Source organism: Populus euphratica, unplaced genomic scaffold, assembly GCF_000495115.2.
Source record: "Populus euphratica unplaced genomic scaffold, PopEup_1.0 scaffold126.1, whole genome shotgun sequence".
In the NCBI taxonomy this organism is placed as follows: Eukaryota; Viridiplantae; Streptophyta; class Magnoliopsida; order Malpighiales; family Salicaceae; genus Populus; species Populus euphratica.
The window spans coordinates 498,121-521,433 of NW_011500016.1; the positions used below are offsets into that span (position 1 = coordinate 498,121).

The window sequence follows — 23,313 nt, forward strand, 5'->3', positions numbered from 1 at the left end:
TTAATTCGAATGTTAAAATCTCATATAATGTGTATTTTATAGTTAATTTGCACTCAAGATATAATAAAGTATTGTGTTCTACTAATATTCTTATAAATAACAATTAAAAAGTTATATTATATTCTTATAAATAATAATTATAAAGTTATATTTCATGTCCATGAACATTCTAAGCAGAGTAGTAAATTATTCAAGCTTTTTCATAACAATAATAAAGCTTTAAACTAAAGATGAAATTTGATTTGTTTAATTAACAATTTATCTTAACTGCATACATTTATGTGCATTCCTTACCGTAATTGCTAGTTCATGCATACGCGCACCGAGGGGCTTTGACTGCTCGACTCCTCTTCCTTGAAAGGCCAAAAAACTTTCAATGGCTTTCAAGCCTAATAACAGCCGATTTCACATATTAAAATTTTAAAATATCCGAGTAGAGAGCTGGAAAAAGTAATAAAACGGAGAGAATGACAAATGTTCTTCCAACTTCATGATGTCAAGATAAGATGAAATAGGCAAACCCTAGAGCTATTCCAGCACTCAATTTGCTTAAAAACATTGAGCAAAATTAATATACTATAATTAGACTGTCCTTACCTTTCTAACAGAAGGCCACTGCTGTTCTCTAACTATTATAGATACCAACTTCTTAAAACGAGATTATAATCAGAGATATCTCGCTAACCCTAGCTAAACAAGAATTTCACGGCCAAAATGACCATTTATCACGCGTTTAAATAATACTGCACTTGCTGATCACCTGTAGTTTAACCGGCATGCTGTCATCCCATTCCGTACTACACTCTGGATTGGAGTCTCCTTGTATCAAGAAGGGGGGTGGGGGCGGGTGGGGGGAGGCATAGTTTTGTATTGGAGTCTCCTTGTATCAAGAAGGGGGCCGGGTGGGGGGAGGCATAGTTTTCTCAAGTGAGAATGCTGCTCAAACCGAAGACTGCATTATTGAACATAAATAAATCTCAATCATGTGCAACTTCAATCAAAATTTCTATCACCATTTTGACGTCCAGCTCCTGGTAGATACAAGAGCTTCTTGCAATTCAGCGCCTGCTGGTTGCCATCTATGTTAAGACATTGGATAGTCAATGAGCATCACTCATCATCCACCAAGGACATAACTGGAAGTCCCTTGCTAGAAAAGCTTGTACACTTGACCAGCAACTCATCACCAATCTCAAAGTCCCTCTTTCCATTGGTCTGCATGGAGATGCAAAGATGGTGATTTTCACGGACCCAAGAAAAGCCAAGCAGAAAATGGAGAGAGAAAAAGGAAATGTCATTTGAATTTCAGATTTTTATTTTATTCGAGAATAAGACATCCCTTAAATCAACAAAACAAAAGACCAAAACACAAAAACAATCATCGCCTAGAAACGGTGCCCCTAATTTGAAATCAGATTTTTACAATAAAAAAGTTGTCAAAGCTTTAAAAAGACTGGAACCCTTTCACTATAAATGAATGAATGAATTTACTAAGATTGTTTTTGTATTCTGTAGGCTGTCAACCAACAAACAGATAATATGTGGTTCTCAAAAATGATTACTATGCAGTGGCAGCAAATAAATAAGTTAGGAAATGCAAAATATTGTACAAGAAATACATGCCAATTCAAAATCATTAGCAATGCGTACCTCAAACCGATACATTCCACGAACTCCATTACCCAAATCAAGGACTAACCCAAGTGCACGAATTTGATAAACCTTGGCAGCAATCTTCATTCCAAGTTTCAGGCTTTTTGCACTCAAAGGTGACACCACTTTGGCGTCCTCGTCATTCAAATGATCTACAGTATGTGAAGAGTGACCAGAACTATAGATTGATGCATCAGAATCATCACTTTCAGGCACCTTTGTTTTTCGCTTGCGATCCCGTTTCATAGCCTGTGAAGTTTTAGAATTGCTCTTAGAACCCTGATTCAAACTGACAGTTTTGTCCTCCTCATCACACTCTGCAGCACTTCGAATCAGAAAACCAGGATTCGAGGAAGTTGAGGGCTTTACAGTGCTCCTACTTAACATCAACTCAGCATCTGTAAGTTTCTGCTCTTCTTGTTCATTAGGCAAATTCCCAACTGAGGTCCAAACTTTAGGTGCTTCTTTAATAACAGGAACAGGTTCCTCAGTAACATTATTTTTCTTAGATTTCAACTGGGGTAAAGTTGCTTTAAGGGATAATTTGATGTTGCCACGGACATCCTGCCCTATGCACATCAAGGAAAGCTGCTGCCCAACAGATATGACATCTGAAATCTTGGAGACCTGTTGAGGAGAAAAGATGTAAAACTGTATGTAGAACTTAACACAGAACCGTAAGAATGTTAATCCATTCATAAGCCCTTAGGTCAGAAATCTGATTCTGAAGGTATCAATAGCAGCAGAGTTTTGAGCATAAATTTCAACGGATAGGATGTTCTTTAATTCCAATCACATTTTGTTTCAAAACATAAATCAAATGCACCAAAGAGTTATATCACAACTGAAAAGCAAAATATAACCAAACCATGAAAACAAAATGTTTCAAAAAAGGCATAAAAAATCCATAACGACTTGATAGCCAATTCCCCTCCGTTAATTGGTTGTCCATCTTTCTTTCTTTTTCAATAATTTCTATAAGGTGTCCTATTCAGACAATTGAATGCAACTGTCATTATCCAGGTAACAGATTCTGCTGATAATATTTGCCCCTCAGCAATTACTTAAAGCATGGTACTCCAAAACTTAACAATCAAATGATAGTTGGCCCGACCAATGGCCTCTTTGCAAAACATGAGACAGGCCAGGCTGCTTGCCAACTTGCATCTTGCCCCCCAAAACAGCAAGGCCTTCCCACTCCTGCAACTAAACTGCTCTTTTCTCCAAGGTGGTAGATTTGATTTATTTATATTTTTTTTCATTTCATGCCACTCCCTTGTTTTTTGCTAGTATTCACTCCCAAGGCCTTTTAGCTCCATGAATAATTGTCATATGACAGTGTCATATTCTATCCAAACCCAGAAGGCAAAAGGAAAAATAAAAGAACCACCACAAGATATATTAAAAAAATATAAAACCTTTTGATTTGTACTAGCAAAGGACAATGCTCAACAAAGACACAACAGACTCAAGACCGTATTTGATCATTCAACAAGGACAAAGTTCATAGAAGATGACCTCAGCTAATCATAAACACCCTGAAATTGGCACTTTCAAGTATAAGGTCCAATTAACTTCCTATGCTGGTAAATTTGAGTCTTTGGGACTCAAACAAACTCAAGTTTAAAATAAAAGAAATATGCTTTGATAATCTTCAATTAAATTCATCCCAAGGATGAAGAGATCATGCCATTTTAAGAACAGAACATAAATTGCATAAGATTGCCAGAGATTTATGCATTTCTATAACATGTCTCCCTACTGGGCATTTAAGCAACAGAATATTGGACCCAAATAAATTGCACAGCCAGGCAGAAAATGAAGGGAAGACAATTAATAGAGCTCCAATTTACATTATGTCACCATGCTATTTCATACCGGTTCATGTGATAATTCAGAAACATGTAGCAGACCTTGCTGGCCACCATTAAACTCTACAAAAGCACCATATTCCTTTATTGAAGAAACAATGCCTTTGTAAATCCCACCAACTTCAATTTCACGGCCGATTATAAAATCAATCTGAGGAGAAAAATGTAGAAGCAGTCATGCAACTTATAACAAGCAATAGATCTCCCAATCACCACTCATTAAACCATCGAATATGGATATATTGCCACATGAGGGTAAAACTGCTATCCCAGAGAATATTGCATTTTATTTCTAAAACATGAAAAGAGAGAAATTTATCTAAAATCTAAAATTCTATCCCAGAGAATATTGCATTTTATTTCTAAAACATGAAAAGAGAGAAATTTATCTAAAATCTAAAATTCTATCCCAGAGAATATTGCATTTTATTTCTAAAACATGAAAAGAGAGAAATTTATCTAAAATCTAAAATTCTATCCCAGAGAATATTGCATTTTATTTCTAAAACATGAAAAGAGAGAAATTTATCTAAAATCTAAAATTCTTTTTTCCTGGAGTGGGGGAGGGAACAGCTTTCGCATACTTTGAGAATGGAGCAATTTGACAATATTAAGGATTCAGATTAAAACCCTCGAAGCACTTGGTTCCCTTGCATTCAAATTAGCATGAAAAATCTCCTGGAGTGACTGTGGATTTCTTTCTGTTAATAGTTCCAAAGCTTGAGAAATAGGCAGCAAAGTTCTGAGGCGTGATATGAATAATTAAAACTAATAACTGCGCTATTGACATGAAAATTCAAGTTTTTCAATGTTTGTGCAGTGCTCAAGAGAAGCAGATCTCAATGAAAATAAGGAAAGATGTAAATGGCAGAACAGAACACAAAAGAGAAACAAAACCTTCTCTTGCACTCTCTCCAGCACAGTCTGATTCTTGGCAAGTATAGTAAGTGTTTCGTCACTTACAGACATCCGTGCGCCTAGATTATGCAATAATGCATACAAAAATTGTAATATAGTCAACATCAGATGGATATCCAATCATAGTAGTTGAAATTTTCTAAAATTTACAGCATGAAGAGTTGTTTGGAATATTCTAAAAACTATTGCATTAGGCTACCACAGACTGGCAAGCATAAAAAAATTATGAAATGGATTGGTTTCCCTTGGAAAAAAAATTGTATGATCCAGAAGTCTGAAATACTTATAACATGTTTGTAAATTGTCATTGATAACTCATCCCTACCTTACAGTGCCTATATGTTTAAAAAACACAAGCTAATATTCCTGTCCCAAACTTAAAGTGAACCATGTTACACTTGTACATATTATTAAAGGAATGAACTACTGAGAGAAATTCTTAAAATAAAACCCCAAAAAGTTTGAAATGTTCTAACAAATCATATGGGAATAAGGAAAGCAAGTAGGAAATGGGATGATTGACCAAGACTTGAATATGGAATATACTTTCATGGATGTGTCCTATATACTAAAGTTTGAATTGATGAATTTCATACTAATTTATACGAACACCCTGAAAGGCAAAACAGAGTAGAAATGCCAGGTTTTTAAAATGCATCACATGCAGGCATTATTTCTTCTCAATATGCCATATATTATCAGATATTATGGAGAAGTATCAAACAATAGTCAAATGGTAAAGCATTAGTAGTCAAATCACAATTCAGTGCCAAAAGACCCTATCAATTGAATGGAGCTATAATAATTTATATCATGCCACACATAGCATTGTCAAGTTTGAATTGAACCTGTATCCTCTTCAATTTTTCTCTTAAGAACACCTAGAGGCCCAATCAAGCGACGAAGAGCATCGTTGCTGAACTTTAAGGTAGCTGCATCATGGATGAAAAGTTTTGAGCAGGTAGAAAATGAATATAATCAGCACAATGATAGAAAACACGCATAGAGGATGTTGAAATACCAACCCAATCGAGGAGAATTTCTATGATCCTGGGTGCGTGGTACACTAATCTCTTGATCCATGCGGGCAAGGATTTGAAGACGCCCTTTAAGAGCTGGCTCTAAACACTCACAAATGATATCTAAAGGAATTCCAGCAGGTTTTATATCCAACTGAACTGCAGTAACTCCCTTACGTGTTCCAGCAATTTTGAAGTCCATGTCCCCTAAATGATCTTCCAGGCCCTTGAAGAACCCAAATCCAATAAAAAAGAAGCTGAGCAAAAGTTTGAAAGGATTTTCAAATTCTGAAAACAGATAACATGAAAAATAAAGAAACTCTCGTACAAGTCCAAAGGATTGCTTAATAACAGTAGCAGATAAGATTGACATTAGTTAAATAGAGAAGCTTCCAAACCAATACTAAGGAAGAAAATAACGAGCAAAAAATCCTAACAACTTGCAATGACCTTTTGAAATTAAAAAGTTACCAAGATGTAAAAGAATATACTCCAATCCACAATACAATAATGCAAACAAACCAAGTAAGAATCTCACCAAAATATCAGTCACTATACGATAGTCCTTAATTTCACCAGTTGATGGATCAACTTCACTAACAAGACCCACTGAAACACCAGCAACATGTTCTTGCAATGGAATGCCAGCATCCATCATGGCCATACTGCCTATTTGGTTGGAGGAGAAAAGGAAACATATGTCATGCTAGTTATTAACAAAAGGCATAAATGAATAGAGCCGCATTGATTTATATAGTCATATGACACAAACTAAAGCTGTGAAGTTTTGTAGAACTTGTACCAAAATTCCTGACAGCCTAGTCAACTTATCCTATGGTAATCACAAGAAAGTTCAATCCAACTTTTTAGGCAGGTAATATGCACAACAAACAAAGGGAAAACAATGAGCTGTTATAGTTGTAAGTTGAGAAGGGAACCTCCACAAACAGTTGCCATTGAAGTTGAACCATCAGATGCCATTACTTCTGAATTGATACGAACTGTATATGGAAAATCATCCTCAGGAGGCAAAACAGCAAGCAAGGCTTTCTCTGCAAGAGTTCCTAGAAATGATGAAGACAGCATACACAAAATATGGGTTAGAAAATCATTTAGATGCATAGGTACTTTAGTAACCATCAATTGCAGAGCAAGGTTATCGAAGTTCTAACACAATCAAGGCCAAGAAAAAATAGGTCACCATGCTGAATCATTCAGTGCTTGGTCATTTGGAGCTAATAATTCTCAATGACTATTTTCTAAGAATTCTAAAAAGAATGAAGACCATAAGCTATATATTTTTCCACACATGTTATACTATATTTTGCAACCACAGGAGTTGAGAATAATAATTATATGCATTCAAGCATCAACTAAGGAGGAAAAATGGCACCAGCAGGTCAACAAGGTACTAAGCTCTAAGGTCTCTTTATCTTACCCATCAAGAATGTTTTGATCTTTCTTCTTTGTCAAGTGAAATTGATTACAACCTGCTATAGAAATACAGCAAAAATCTCTAATTCTATGTTTGGAAGAAAAATGAACAACAAAGAAAAGGAGGGGGGGAGGGGTGTAAACATGGGATAAAAGGAGGTAAGGAGACTAGCATTTCCTCCACTTTTTTTTGGACTTTGGATGGAGTGAAGATGGAGGGAAATGAAGTTATAAGTTCTTCTTCCTTTTTTTAATCAAAGAAAGTGGAAGATAAAATACTTTTGTACCATTTACGTCAAATTAATGTAACACTTGTCAAGAACAATTGCAAGTCTATAACTTCTCATATGAAAAAAGGTAAAGGCGCATGGGAAAATCACCCCCCCCCAATGTTTCTCTCCCTCAAGTTCCCAAGCAAGAAAAAAAACACTGTCCTCTCCCCATGTCCTTTTCACTCATTTTCTAGTCTCCCAAACATGGTGTAAAAGGTGTGTGTGTGTGTGTGTGTGTGTATGGTTGTCCAAATAATTTTAAATCATCCATTCATCAGCATATAAAAAATATAAACCCCAAAAACAAAAATACAATTCCATTATTAGTGTCATAAACAAGATCTGACAGCCTGTGTATGCCACTACTTCTAGGTTGGTTCTGTAATTTATTCATTTCCAAGTACTACATTGCTACTATTTTAGAATCATATAAAAACAAGATTGGAATACAAATACAGTAAGGCCAATTCTTGAACAGATTACTTATATTGTATACAGTGGTTGATTGTTGTTAAGCTACATATCAGCTCCAACCATATTTTTTAGGATAAGTTAAAAACCTACTTGTCTTTCATCAGTGTTTGGAAGGTAACACGTGCACCATTTTAGACTAACTGCACTTAAATAAAATAAGCACACAGAATAAGCTGAATGGAATATGGACTTGCTTGCTCTATGAAACTTCCAAAACAACACCAAAAAATAGGAAATACATGTTGTAGAAAAACTAAAGCTCCATCAAAATTATATGAAGTTTGACAAATTTTGAAATTAAACTGCCAAATATGAATTAACTCAAGCTGTGAAAATTATTATCAGAAGTCTCAGAAGGTCAACTTGAAATAAACAAGCTTTTGTACTATTCATTATTTCACTCATATGACATAGTAATATGAAAGTCAAATTGGGTTTACCATGACCAACTTCACGTCTGTTCAGACCAACTCTTTTGCCAACTTCATTAATTGAAAATGGAGGGAAACTATAATGAAGCATGAAACGCTTTGTTGGGGGTCCGACCAAGGAATCCAGATGTTGAGCATCCCTAGGTGCACCAAGAGTGACAGTACAAAGAACCTAGAGATTATCAAATATACCCTAGAGTCAAAAATACTCTCAACAAAACATAGCATTATCCTTGATTATGTGCTTATATTTCTTGATCAAACATTTCAGCACTGTATGTCATCAAATACAGGAAAAAAAAAGAAGCAGACTAACCTGGGTATCTCCACGAGAAAAAAGTGAAGATCCATGCAAATTAGGTAAATAACCTGCTTCACAATACAATGGCCTCACTTCATCAAGGCGTCTCCCATCAACTCTAAATCCCTCTGCAATAATCCTGTTGCGGACAACCTGATATGTTTACAAAATTTGAAAACTGTGAACCCTGAGCAATCCAAGTCACAAAATAAGAATAAATGCAAACAGCTAATATGACTGGAAAAGAAAAATGTGCTGTTAATTCCACAGGAAACTATGCAGGCCAGCCCTATAAAATTTGATAAAATTATCAATTACTGAAGAGAAAAAAAAAGGTTCATTGGTACCAGTCCATTGCTCATCCTAATCAGAATAGGAAAAGGAAATTGAATAAATTTTAGTAACCACCTGTAAATTTGCAATAAAATATTAATGAAAAACTAAACAGTGAGCCATTAGATTACTATTTGTGCGCACAGCTTACCCCTTTTCGTACTCTGTCTACAACCTTCGAAAGAACTGTTAAGCTTTCTGTATCACATTCTTCTTCAAGGGTTCTTTTTACTTCCTGTGCAATGTTGTCTAAGGCTTCTCCACGCTCAAACTGAACAAGTAAAAATAAGTATGATATAAAACCTGAAATCATAGAGAAATATAGTATATAGTGCAATCACTATGTTCATATCTTACACACTTACATGCACACAAGCAAACACAGCATGCTCAACACACATGTGCAAAGAACTTAAACAGCAGGATAACTCGTTGATATCAGATTTTCACGCACCTTACTATACGAAGGATCTGTAAAGACAGCTTCAATCTTTGCTTCTGTCAAGTTTCGAACTTTTTCCAATGTTCTATCTGACACCAAAGATAGCTTGTAATCCTTCTTATGCTTCCCAGCTTTCGCGGCTAGTCTGATTTGAGGTTCAAGATACTTCACTGCCTGATAATCAGAGTGAAGCATAACAATTCAATCCATAAACAGAAATATAGTGGAAAATATAAAAAGTTTAACTGCTCACCTCTGGATGTGCCAGTCTTAACCCGGCTTCTAGATCTTTCTCTGAGATCCCACCAGCTTGCACATCTATCATTAGAGTTTTGTCCTTTGTACAGGCATATACTAAGTTCAGATCACTTAAGCTAAGCTGCATAGACCCAATGAGTACCAATCAGATGGAATGATATACTTGCATGACAGAAGCCAATATTCATGTACTGGCTAGTTCTAGATCTTTTCAAGGTATATAACTACTTGAAGCAATTTCATCATAGGCCAGGAAAGCTTGTTTTCAGAGTCAAGCATGTAGGTTAAAAAAGAATTCAGTATAGACCAGCAATGAATACAAAACTCTTCATATCACAAGCAAAAGACATGTTTGTTACTGATTGTAGAAGAATTTCCTCTGCTAAAATGAACTAAACCAATATGATTTGCTGTAGCACCTATGTTCCTATAAGTTCCAGGTCTCACAAGAGTCGCTATCTTATTACTAGATTCACAGGCTCATAGTATTTGAAGACAGGAAAGAACAAAAGAATGAACCCAAAAAGAGAGAGGATTCAATAGGATATAGTTTCAAGAACTAAGCGCAAAAATCACACAATTTCAATTCGCATAAGAACTATGCAACCATATGCCTTCATGATAAGCATCCAACAAATCACAAGAAACTATAAGAACTGGACTCATAACCTAAACCTACCGCAAAATATTGATCAGGGCATTGTTCTGAATAAAAAAATAAGTAAAGCAATCCACATGGAGTATCACCTCATCCATGGTTGGGTTAACAACAAACTGTCCGCAAATTCTTCCTATGCGAATCACTCCAATGGGACCACCCCAAGGAATGTCAGACAGCATAAGAGCAGCAGAGGTTGCATTAGCTGCCATTACATCTGGATCACGTGTCCCATCTGAAGAAAGAATACTTGCCATAACCTATGAAGAAATCAATATTTATCAGTAGACATCAAAGAATACAAAGGGAATCAGAAGTTACCAAAAGTGAAGGCTGGCAAAACAGTAACAACATACCTGAACCTCGTGGTAAAATCCAGCAGGAAAGAGTGGTCTTATAGGTCGATCAATAAGCCGACCACATAAAAGTTCACGTTCTTTCGGTGCACCCTCTCTTCGCAGGTAAGTACTAGGAATCACACCTTGAGCAAATTGCTTTTCTTGATAGTCAACCTTTCAAACAAATAAAATAAGAACAGCGGCATCATTTAGGGCCATCTGGTATCATTTACGGCTTCCATTTTCTTTGTTTTTCTTCTTTTTTTTTCAAGAAATTCCAGTTAATGCAGGCTATATAAAGTAAACCATTTTCATTTCATATGAATACTAGCAGCCAATAAAAGAGCACTATCTTCTGAAAACCAATAATAAATCATTGTTTGTTTTAAACATGGTAATTAACAAAAAGGAAAATTACCGATTAAAAAATAATAACATACTGTGAGAGGCAAAAAATCGCGAACAGAATCGCCTTTAGAAGAAGTGACAGTAGAAAGCACTTTAGTCTCTTCCATCCCCAAAACGACAGAGCCATTAGCGAATCGAGCAATTTTGCCAGTTTCAAAAGTGATTAAGCGTGAACCGATCTCGAATTCTTCTCTAAAGGTCTCAAGGAACTTGGTACCCGCGGTGGAGACGGGTGGTTCCGGGTCAGGATCGGAGGGAGCGAAGCCGAGACGGCCACTACAAATGGTGCGGAACCCTAAGGATCGCCATGTGAGGAAGCGAGGGAGCGAGTTTAAAAGAGGATTTGATCTACTTGCTGCCATTATCGACGGCATTTTAGTGAAATCTGATTGACTCTGTGAGAGAGAGAATGAGAGGTTTTATTTTAGGGTTTAAGGGGGTTCGGAAATGTTCCTAATGAAAATGTCATGAAGGGTTTTACGGTTTTCATTGGGTGTGTTGCGGTGTAGGTTAAGTTGGTTGAGTTTGGGTGGATGGCTGCAGTGTAGAATAAAAAAAATGGGTACCGAGAGGAGACAGTGTAAATAAATATAAAAATTACATGGATCTTATATAATTGCAAATAAAACTAAAACAACTATAAGTCCTTCGATAACAAAAAATAAAATAAAAATAAACACACACACTTCGAGATAAAATCATATTTTTATATATTTATTGTATGGTATAATTACTTTTATACCCTTGTAAAAATACACAGCTAATGTTTAAGAGGTGTTTTTGGTTTTTTATATTTTTATACAATGTCATTATCACATGACTCCTGGGTTAATTTTTTTTCTAAGGTCAGGGTGTATTTTTAATTTTTTTAATCTTTAATTTCTTGAAATTATCCACCGAAATGGAATTTTAATCTTTTTATAATAAAAAAAATTGATATATACAAAACACATACTAACAAGCAGAAAACATTCATACCCTTCACATATTGCCTCTCATCAAAAGCTCACCTTTTACATATTAGATTAAACGTGTACTAGCTTTTAAGGTATCAAGAAGGTTCAGTAATAATTTTTTTCTATAATTTTTTTCTTTTCTCCATCTCAAAAAGTATGTTTGCCTTGTAAAGTGATACTTATCTATTTAATTATAATAAATTTAATTTATTTATTTTTTAAATTTATTTATTAGTATTTAATGTTTTAATGCTTTTTTAATCAAATTTTATCCTTATTCTTTTGATTCTTATTTATTATTTTTAATTTTTTTATTGAATTTTATTTTTTGATTTAATGCTAATCATTTGATTTCAATTCTTTTTTTTTTGTAGAATTAGATCCTTATTTTTATCATTGCAATTCATTTTATTTTAAGTTTTCTTCTTGGTTATTAATATTTTTTTTGTAATTTCATTCCTTATCATTTAATTTTATTGAATTTTTATATCAAATTTGATACTTTTTATGGTACTTTTAACAATTAAAAATATTATTATTTTGATAGATAAAATAACAAAAAAAAATCAATTATGATCCTTTTATTATTTATTTTTCTTTGTTTTAGTTTGTTTTAGTTTTATTTTTTTTTATTTTTATATTAAATATGATAAGCATTCTTTTGAATGTTGGTTTTTTATCATGTTCTTGGTTTTTTTTCCTTTGAATTTTACCCCATGGTATTTTTTTTAGAGGTTTAGTTCTTTTTTTTGTAATTACTCTTTCTTATCATTTTTTTAATTTGTTTTATATTTTAATTTTGTCCCTCCACATTTTATTTTATTTGTTTTTTATTTAATTTTAGTTTTCATTTTTTTAATTATTTTTTATAATTTTTTATTGTATTTTTATTAAGTTCCTCATTATTTTCTTTCATTAGTTTTTATAGTAGATTTAATTTTTATTATTTTAATTACTATTTAATTTTTTTATGGTTAAAAATTTTGTTCAAGATTTTTTTTATTTTTGTATAATTATTATGGTTATCTTAATTTCATAATTAGAGCTACTAGTTTTAAAAATTAACCTGATTTAATTGTAATATTTTTAAAAAAAAATAAAAATTATTATTTGATATTACATTATTTAGCATTGAATTCTCTATTTTTTTTTCTTTAAGATTATCTTACCAATTAGTCAAGTTGGTTCAAAAGGTAATCTAGTAAGAGCATCCTAATAAAAAATATTATTTTAAATAGATAAATTGATAAAATATCATTTTAAATAATATAAATATAGTTTTTTTTACCACACATGTTTGGATGGAAAAAAGCTATTTGAAAAGCTAATTTTATTAGAATAGAATAAATAAATATTTTATTTTTTTAATAATTTTAATGTTATTTTTTTTCATATGGCTAGATTTAATTGGTTTATTTTTTTGTTAATGCTACTTTGTTAGTTTTGACTCGTTTAAAAAATATATAAGAATAGCTTTTGTTAAAAAGAAAAAATATTTTAATATTTTATTTGGTTTATTAAAATAATTATAAAAAACTAATAAAAAAACTAAAATATTAAGTTTTTATTTTTACCTGTCCATTTAGCCTCTCTACCAGAGATGCTCTAACAACTTAGAAACAGCCAAGAATATGTCCAACGCCTGCTCCGCTGTTTGTTACAGCTTCACCAGTCTACTTCCGTAACATTGGGAATGTTCCACTAACAACGCTGTCAGCTACTTGCGTCACCGTTGGAAGGTATTTCTTATTTGATTTCTAGAGGGTATATTTTATTTTTAAAAAAATTTAAATTTATTTTATTTTAAATTAATATTTTTATATATTTTTAAATTATTTTAATATACTGATATTAAAAATAATTTTTAAAATATAAAAATATTATTTTAATATATTTATTTAAAAAAATATTTTTAAAAACAACTATAAACACATTCTTAACTACAATGAGAACAACATTGCATAAAAGTTGATGTACTTAGAAAATAAAAAAAGGGGTATTTGGGAAAAATAATTTTTAATGTTAATTAAAATTTATTTCCGTGATTAAATAGAATCTACCATCTTATTTATTTGCTATTTTTTACAAATTAAATCTCATTTGAAATTTAAATTAATTATCTTGAAAGACTCAAAACACATGAATTAATTAAACCTTATAAATTCAATTTAATTTCAAGAATTCCAAGAAGTAAACAAATAAAGATTTCTTAGGATACTATATGAATAATGAATCAGGTTAATATATTCTCTTAATCGTTTGAATGCTAACATAATGATATTAGCTTGAGTGATTTGTGTGCATATCACCTGGAGGTTGCGGGTTTAAGAGCCGGGAATGACAATATTTTTTTCAAAGAAGTAGACAACCCATCGCATGTGTTTTTTTTTTAAAAAAAAACAAGAAAAAAAGGGGCTTTTTTTTAAAAAAAAAAACAAGAAAAAAAGGGGTTTAAATCTGAAAATAAATAAAAAAGGGTTTGGTACTAGATTCAGGGGTTTTATTTTCTTCTTAGCCCGGTCTTTATTAAAAAATAATAATTAAATCAAATTGTTTTTAAAAAAACTGAAACCGAATCGACCGTTCAAACTAATAATTTTTTTTATTTAGTTTTTTAAAATAAAAAATAATTTAAACTAGTTCAGCTTGATTTTTTTTTATTTTAGCTTGATTTTTTTAACTTTGGCTTAATTTTTTTCATTTGGTTGGTTTTTTTTATTTGAGTTTGATTCGGTTAAGTTTTTTTATTTTATGTTTATAAAACTGAAATCAAATCGGTTAATTTTTAAAAAAAATTAACCAGTTTAATAATTTTTTGTTTAACCTTTTAAATTATTTTTTTTATTTTCTTGATTTAATCAATTTTTTTTCACCCAATCCTAGTTGAATCTAACCTTTTTATGTCTTTTCTTTTTTCTTTTTTTTTTCTTTGTGCTTTTTATTGCCATCCTGAAAAAAATTGAATAAATCTACTTACTTTTCAATTTGAGAATGGTTATTAATTACAATTATAATCTTTTAGTTTATTTTTTAATTATCATGTAACCAGTATAAAAATAATAATATTAATAGTAAATTATCCATGAAGATTTTATTTAGATTGTTTTTTTTATTAAAATCTTTAAATAAATTTTGAAGATGATCTTATCTTGTTTATGATTTTTTAGCTTTTAATCTCACGTCAATTTTAGATGTACTATTTTGATATTTTTTATTAACTGTTTTTTTATAATAATAAAATATATTTTATATAAAAAAATAATTCTAATTAAAAACCTTATATTTGCTAAGATAAATAAAAACATAAAACCAGTCTAAATCCAAATAAAAAAAATATGAATTACTCTTTTTAGTTTTAAGAAGTAAATTAATTAGTCTTTTCATTTTAAAAATTATTTATTTACCTTTAACTAAAATGATTATACCTAATTTAATATTATTTTATTATAAAAAATCTTTTTTTCTCGTCGTATATTTATTTGTTATCTTATAACAATAAAAAGCGCTAATTATAATAGAACATCCTAGTTGATTGTGCTATGTTGCAGAGGAACTTGGTTTTTCTAAAATATAAATAATTTTTCCAGGTCTTATAAAATTATTTCGTATTAAATCTGAACATATAATTTTTTTTTTAAAAATTTTTATAAATAAAATTTTCTACCAACATATCTTTTATTTATCTCCACCAACCCAATATTTTTAATTTTAATCATTATTTATATTTTAGAAAACTATGATTGTTAAAGTAAGTTTTTTAAAAAACTATTCAAATAATATGTCCAATATTATAAATGTAATAAAATCATATTTCAAATTTATTAAAATATTTTAATAATAAACAACCAAGAAATTTCATAAACTATTTATAGCAGCATTTTTTTTAAATCAAATACATAATAATTATTTTTTTAGTAAAATATAAATATAAATATAAATTTAGAATAATATTTAAAAATGATGTTAAAATAGAAGATTAAGTAAAGCCAATAAAGTATCCTTGGAATATAAAACACAAGAAGAAAAAAAAAATGAAAAAGTAAAGGCACCAAAGGCCAGGCCCAGCACCTGGTGCTGCTTTCACTTTTTTTGTTATCCCTTTTTTTATTAAAAAAAGTGATAAATAATATGCCGTCCATTATAATTTTGGTTATTTAACCCGTGTACTCACATAATCCTCGATTAACTTAGTTGTAACTTAAACTTATTATAAATTAATTAAAAAAATATTAAGTTTCTTTACTATTTTACATGAATAATAAAATATCATAAAAAACTCACTTTTTTTTAGTGTTATAGATAAAAATGAATAAAAAAACTAAATAATACCTTTTAATTCATTCATTTAAAAACATTTAAGTTAAAAAAAGGATAGAGAGGGAGAAAAACGGAAACTAATAAAGACAGAAGAACAGAAAGCGCAAAGAGTGTGTTGTCATATTCCATTCAATAACGGGAGTGAATGCAAAGAGTCAGTTGTAGCGGTGCTGCTGCTCAGAATATAATAACAACAATCAAACTAGGTGCGATGCCGGGAGTTGCTGTTGCTGCTAACACAATAAGAAGAAACCCTAACTTCTTCCATTTCTCTTCCATTTCTCGGAATTATGGAAATGGAATATCAGGGGGTGCTTTTGTCAAGAATCGTGTCACCTTTTCTTCTCCTGCTTCTCACTTCACTCGCGCCCTTTCGCTTCGATGTTTCTCTTCTTCTTCTTCTTCTTCTTCAAGTGGCTTTGATCGGGTTCAAGTTCAAAATCCCATCGTTGAAATGGACGGTAACCAAAATAAATAGAAGACTCCCTTAAACCCTTACTCTCTTCTTGCACATTTTTCGGTTATTAATTTTTTTTTCCTGTTTTGGTTTCGATTACTGAAATTGATTTGCAGTTTCTATTATTATATCTATCTTATCGTACCTATCCTGGACAGTAACTAAGATAAACAAAAAGACCCCCTTAAACCCTTATTTTTGTCTTTTTAATGCGTCTATTGTGTTGTGTTATTCTTAATTTATTTTATAACTTTCAAATTCGTGGATTTTGTTGTCGAATTAGAGCCTTTTTTTTATCAGTTTATTTTCCTTGATAATTTTTTCATTACGCATTGTTTCTTAATGTTGTGTTGTTTTTCCTTCCTTTTTTTAACTTATAGGTGATGAAATGGCGAGGATAATTTGGAAAATGATAAAAGACAAGGTCTGTTTGTGTGCTTATTTTCTTCTATTTTTTATATTATTATTTTTGCTTCATTTTGTTTCGGATTCAATCTATTTGGGATTAAGGCTGCCTTACAATCAAGAATTGAGTGATTAGTAGTAATGGGGATTTTTATTTTCCTGGTGGTTACAGCTTATATATCCTTATCTGGATTTGGATATCAAGTATTTTGATTTGGGTATATTGAATCGTGATGCTACTGATGATAAGGTCACTGTAGAAAGTGCTCTTGCGGCTCTTGAGTAAGTTTTCTTATTTAACAACCTCAATTTTATGGAATTGTATTCCTTCGTACTCTTTGCGTAAATTTTTCTGCTAAGAACATGCGGTGGTTTACACTTTGAAATTTGAACTAATTGTGTTACCATCAGTTGTAAATAATTAGGCATTAGTATTGGTAGAACTATCTTGAACTGTATGCGGTAAGTATTTTACATTTACACATTGTGTGCATTCGATTCTGGAGATATAAGCAGAGAGCATCCTAGTTGCTGGAGCATTTCTGGTTATGTATTTCCTTTTCATTTCTTTGTTTTTTGTTCTTTTTTCTTTTTTCTTTTTTTTCCTTTTGACTGAAAGATTCATTTTCCATAATGGATATAGAGAGAGTGGGCAACAGTCGTGACATAAGATACCGCTGTTCTCTTGATAGGGCATAATGACTGCAATTGAATGCTAGTAAGATCTTTCCTCTTGGTTTGATATCCTAATGACTCCTATATTGAGGGTTTGTTGTCTTCTTGGCCTAGTAATTTCTTCAAAATAACATATAACTTTTCCTGCAAAAAGATGCACTGAATGTGCATGGAAGCTTGTAACTTGAGGCAAAAAAAAGGGGGGGGGGTTGGATAAAGAGGTCTTGACCCACACATGTTCACATGATTATACTGAATAGTTTAATATTTAAAAGCTTGGAATATCATAAACTCTGCTGAAACATGTTGTTATTCTCGTGGTTTGTGCATTGCAGGTACAATGTTGCTGTTAAGTGTGCTACAATAACTCCCGGTTGGTCATTTTGGTCTCTGTCCTGCTTTTTTGGCTTCATTTATGACTGCTGGGAAACATAGTTTCCAGAACTTGCTTACAATGTTGATTTCAACAGTTGATTCAAACACTGATAAAGTCTTCGTAGTACATGTTAATTGGTTTACTTTACTTTATGAAAAATTTATTTATTATGGTTTATTTAGCTTGCATATGGTTTTAAGGTTTCCATTCTCTGCAGATGAGGCTAGAGTTAAAGAATTTGGCCTGAAGTCTATGTGGAGGAGTCCTAATGGCACTATTAGAAACATCTTAAATGGTCTGTATTTGATAAATTTGGTTCTCCCATACTTTTATGAAATATTTCATGCCTTCAATGCAAACAACTTGGCTTTGATTTATGTATGGTTGCATGTGAAGCAATTGGTAAAACAGCCAACTGTCCTATTTTCTTCTGCTTGAGAATAATATGAATACAAATTCAAGTTTTCATCACCATTATAAGCAGTTTATAACAGTGAGCCATCCATAGCCTATTGATAGAAAATGAAGCAAGATTTCTAAGATTATTGTTTTACTATAATTTTTATTTGATAATTCTAGATTTTATTGCTTGTTTCAGGAGTTTAATTTGAAAATCAACTAGATATAAACATGCTACATTTCCTATATCTTAGATTGAAGTTGCTCATGACCTTGAGCCCTTGGTGGTATAATTTCTATTTTAAATTATGTATATTTAAATAATGCACAATAGGTATAGGATTTCTTGAGGACCATGAATCTCTTATCTGGCTGTTCTCCCTTCTTCTGGGCAGTTTTATTGCAACTGATTTGTTTTCTTTTGTAGATAATAATTAAAAAAAATTCCTTTTAAAGCTTACTAAATTATTTATAATCTACAAATAACGTTTTACCTTTTTCTTTATTTTTTTTTTCTCATAAGCACACTAGGATGTAGAGGAGTGGAATGAAACATGTTGAAATATTTACTGGAAGTCTAGCAACTTTTCTGATTTTTCACAATCTCTAGCAGGCTTTGTTAGTAATTTGGCTGGCATTCTATAATTCAATTTGAGTATAACAAGGATGATTGAATGAGATGGAGAATATTGAAGCTGTGAGGTGTCCTTTGAGCGTTGACAATTCTCGCATCTCATTGTTTGTGTTGTATAGATGTGGTCAATGAAGTACACATTGTTTGCCTATTTTGCCCCTGGGTTATCTCGATACAGTGTTGGAACAATGAAGTTATATTGTTTAGCTTCTCTCGGGACATATTTATATTAGACTCATCTCTCTTTTTTTTTCTATGTTTTCTGTTGTGTAGGTACTGTTTTCCGTGAACCTATCCTCTGTCGAAACATTCCAAGAATTGTCCCTGGTAATTTTTTTTCTCCTACTGTAAAGCTTGCATACCTATTAAATATCACGAGACACCATTTATCGCTTATAGATTTGATCTACAGGTTGGAAGAAACCCATATGCATTGGTAGGCATGCCTTTGGTGATCAATATTGTGCCACAGACACAATCATTCCAGGGCCAGGAAAGCTTAAAATGGTTTTTGGTGAGCTGATTTCAGTTTCAACATTGCTGCATATACAAGTAACTAACTTGAGAATCTCTATTATTCGGAACTACTATTTTTGCTTACCAAATTTCTCTTCCTATTACCAGTCCCAGAAGATGGTGAAGTCCCAGTAGAGCTTGATGTTTATAATTTCAAAGGCCCAGGCATAGCTCTTGCAATGTATAATGTTGATGAGGTTGCTTCTCCATGTGTTTATTCTCAAATATGTTGATTGCCCTACATCAGTTATTTTCCTAATCTTTATGTGATTGGCCAGTCTATTCGAAATTTTGCGGAGTCATCAATGTCATTGGCATTTGCAAAGAAGTGGCCTCTTTACTTGAGCACGAAAAACACTATTCTGAAGAAATATGATGGCAGGTAATTACTTCTTGTAATGAACTTCTTTCCATTCCTTTTCTTTTGGTAATGCAACAAATGTCTCTGAACTTTGACCTTTATCGATTCATCAATCAATGCTCCAATTTTCAATCGAAACAAATCCAAAAAACTGTTCACTGATATAGTATTTCACAGGTTTAAGGACATATTCCAGGAGGTATATGAAGAAAAGTGGAAGCAGAAGTTTGAAGAAAATTCAATATGGTATGCTTCTATCAATTGTGTGGGATGACTCTCTGTATCTCTTTTATCACTGTTATTAAAAATGGTTGATTCAAAGACTTTGTATTTCAGGTATGAGCATCGGCTAATTGATGACATGGTAGCTTATGCATTAAAAAGTGAGGGTGGATATGTCTGGGCTTGCAAAAACTATGATGGAGATGTTTTAAGTGATTTACTTGCTCAAGGTGCTGTAACTTGTTCCAACCTTTTGGAGTTACACACATCAATATGGTTCTTGTTCCTTCATCTGAATGCTGAGGACACTGTTATATTCTGGCTATTTTTTCCATTTTCTGAGGGAGCTTTTTTCTAATCAGTATTTTTTTTTAATTGCTTGGCAAAATCATGTTTAAAACTTTTTATTTTTGATGTAGATTAAACCAGTCTTGCTTTGTGCTGAAAATTGAATCTAAAATATATTTATTTTCATTATTACAGTTTCTTGGGTTGAAGTGCCATGGTTGATAGCAATGGACCACCTCTGTTTCAGTTTTTGCTTTTGCAGTCCTCTTTTATTAAAGATAATATTTATATGGTTCTTGAAGAGAGATACCAAGTAACTTAATGAACAGATAAATGACAACTCTGTTGGTGTGAATGATCTGAAGAATGCATTCAGTATGCAATTTTTCTATTCAAACCAGTCTAAACTTGGTTTCTTTTGGGCAGGATTTGGCTCGCTAGGCCTCATGACCTCTGTATTGGTTTGTATCCAATTACCGGTGTCAATCTCAATGCTGAGTTTTTCTTTATGGAGTAGTTAGAAATCTTATAACTTCAAAATGTACAGTTATCTTCTGATGGAAAGACACTGGAAGCTGAGGCAGCCCACGGGACTGTAACCCGGCATTTCCGGTTGAATCAAAAGGGACAGGAAACCAGCACAAATAGTATTGCTTCAATATTTGCATGGACACGGGGTTTAGAGCATAGGTATTGTTTGCTTCATCTAATTAACCAAAAATGAAATAGATAAATTATCTCAATTTTGATTTCATCTTGTATATTATTCCTATTGCTGGTTCCTCTTCATAACCTCATCCAAGTTTAGAATTTGTTTGTTCTGTCTCTGGCTGTATGTTTTCTTTTTCTTTTTATGTGAACTGTGATATGCTCTTCATAAGCTTCAATAAAGCAGCTTCATTTCTTTAAAATTTCTGTAGTATTTTTCAAACTGTTGTTAATTAACTTTACCACTAGGGAAATGAATGAATGAATCTATGCTTTTTATTTTTCTTTAATTCCTGTCCGTTCTCTCTTAGGGCCAAGCTGGATAACAATGAAAGGTTGCTTGATTTTGTTCTCAAGTTGGAGGCTTCATGCATCGGAACTGTGGAGGCAGGAGCAATGACCAAGGATCTTGCCATTTTGACCCATGGCCCGAGGTAAGTGGCAATGTGCTTGTATATCATGTTCTTGTCCACATAATTTATTGGCTGGATCATTTTTGTTCATCTCTGTAAGTTCAATTTTTGGAAATTCCAGTATTCAACAGAATCACCCTAGTTGGTCATGTAACTAATAATAAGAAGTGAATTACTGATACATACTGTGGAGACCGAATGTTTCTGATGACGCGGGTGAAGGATTTGGCTCAGGTTCATGTAAACCTTCAAAAAAAAAAAATGAATGATTCTAAAACTTCTATAGAACATGTATCAGTAATTCAGTTCTTATTATTAGGTGCATGACCATGTAGGGTGATTCTGTTGTGAATCTTTTTCTGGAATTTCAGTTAGCATGTAAACCTTCATGACTGGATTTTGACTTCTGAAGCCAGTTGATAATTTATTTTATTCCGACCCATCCAACTCCTCTTTTATCCAAGAAATGGTACCATGAGGCTTTCTTTCCTTTCTTTCACTTCCAGTTTTAGGAGCCCTCTACTTCACATGTTTAAATCTGGAAAAAAAAAAACAGTTGGTGATTTCATGTAAAAGTACACTGTTTGGTTCCAGTGCTGGAGTGGTTGTAATTGAATCAGTCAGAACAAGTGGCCTCCAGTCTTTCAAACATTATATGGAGCATTTTCCCCTTCAAAACTTTTAGTATGATGATTTTTTCATGCCTTGTTAAGAAAGTTATACTCCTAGTTACTGAGATACTGTTGATGCATGCAGGGTATCAAGGGAATTTTATCTTAATACTGAAGAGTTTATCGATGCCGTTGCACGAAATCTAGAAACAAAGCTTCAGGAGCCAGCTGTTGTCTAAGCGGAGAGTGTTATCATGCGGTGGTAATATGAGATTCTGAGGATGGGGATAAAATTGCATATACCACATACTCTTTTAATTGTTTTGATCATCATAGTAGATGCAATTTTCACAGCATTACATAAAGGGTCAATTTCAATTTATCTCTGGAAGTTTTCCCTTTGGGGTTTGATGATACGAATGTCTCACTGCAAACTCTTAATGTTATGCAGTGTTCATTTTATTGATCCCAGGGGAAGGGGAATATGCGCAATGTTAGATCCATATCCAATTTAGGTTATTGAGTGAATTTTTTTTTTTCCCCAAAGAAAACAATCTGAGAGGGTATTATCTGCGTAAGACCAGTGCCATGTCTGTGCTCCACGTATTGATGTCTAGGCATCAAAGAACTGCATCTGCTACCCCAGTTTCTCCAAGAAAAAAAACCATTAACGAGCTTCGATGTTGATTGAGATGCGATTTCTTGAAAATCTGAAAGAGGGCGGGGTTGAAAAATTTGTGATTTTAAATCTTCTTTGACATGCAATTTATCAAAGAATGGTTGAGCACTTGTGAGATTCCAAGCCATCTATAAAACTTGGGATATTTTTTTTGAAAATTAGCACTTTATTTTTCAAGAAAAGTGGCAAGATAAAACAATTTGTAAAAAGAGATTGGCGTAAAAACATAGTTTGTACATGTTGATTAGAGAAGAGAAAAAAACAGACAAAAAAGGAAGAGACTTTGAATGCACAATGAATGAAGCTATGAGTACAACATTATATGATTATACATTATTAATATTAACAAAAATATCATATGATTATACATTATTAATATTATCAAAAATATCTTGATAAGAAGAATTTAATGAAACTAAAATGTTACTAATGATGTAAAATGTGCTACACTTACTTCTCAGAGATGATGGATAGCTTGCTTGTATT

The 23,313-nt window shown here is 32.2% G+C and overlaps 2 protein-coding genes across 2 annotated transcripts; one reads left to right on the plus strand and one right to left on the minus strand.

The window, feature by feature from the left end:
- Nucleotides 1-880: 880 nt before the first annotated feature.
- LOC105141712 (polyribonucleotide nucleotidyltransferase) lies at nucleotides 881-11,281 on the minus strand. Its single transcript, XM_011049028.1, has 16 exons — nucleotides 10,843-11,281; nucleotides 10,421-10,576; nucleotides 10,154-10,324; nucleotides 9,402-9,527; nucleotides 9,161-9,322; nucleotides 8,858-8,977; nucleotides 8,389-8,526; nucleotides 8,082-8,244; nucleotides 6,400-6,525; nucleotides 6,000-6,130; nucleotides 5,468-5,687; nucleotides 5,291-5,374; nucleotides 4,422-4,501; nucleotides 3,532-3,675; nucleotides 1,651-2,280; nucleotides 881-1,215 (listed from the first exon to the last, which is right to left on the minus strand). Exons 1-16 carry the CDS (start codon nucleotides 11,182-11,184, stop codon nucleotides 1,111-1,113), a joined length of 2,898 nt encoding a protein of 965 aa, XP_011047330.1. The 5' UTR covers nucleotides 11,185-11,281; the 3' UTR covers nucleotides 881-1,110.
- A 4,883-nt stretch (nucleotides 11,282-16,164) lies between these two features.
- LOC105141713 (Isocitrate/isopropylmalate dehydrogenase family protein) lies at nucleotides 16,165-22,667 on the plus strand. Its single transcript, XM_011049029.1, has 15 exons — nucleotides 16,165-16,544; nucleotides 16,921-16,964; nucleotides 17,118-17,227; nucleotides 17,956-17,993; nucleotides 18,214-18,291; nucleotides 19,303-19,356; nucleotides 19,442-19,543; nucleotides 19,654-19,742; nucleotides 19,824-19,927; nucleotides 20,084-20,152; nucleotides 20,243-20,358; nucleotides 20,843-20,877; nucleotides 20,964-21,106; nucleotides 21,436-21,558; nucleotides 22,294-22,667. The coding sequence occupies exons 1-15, from the start codon at nucleotides 16,229-16,231 to the stop codon at nucleotides 22,385-22,387; spliced, it is 1,515 nt and encodes a 504-aa protein (XP_011047331.1). The 5' UTR covers nucleotides 16,165-16,228; the 3' UTR covers nucleotides 22,388-22,667.
- The last annotated feature ends 646 nt before the right edge of the window (nucleotides 22,668-23,313 follow it).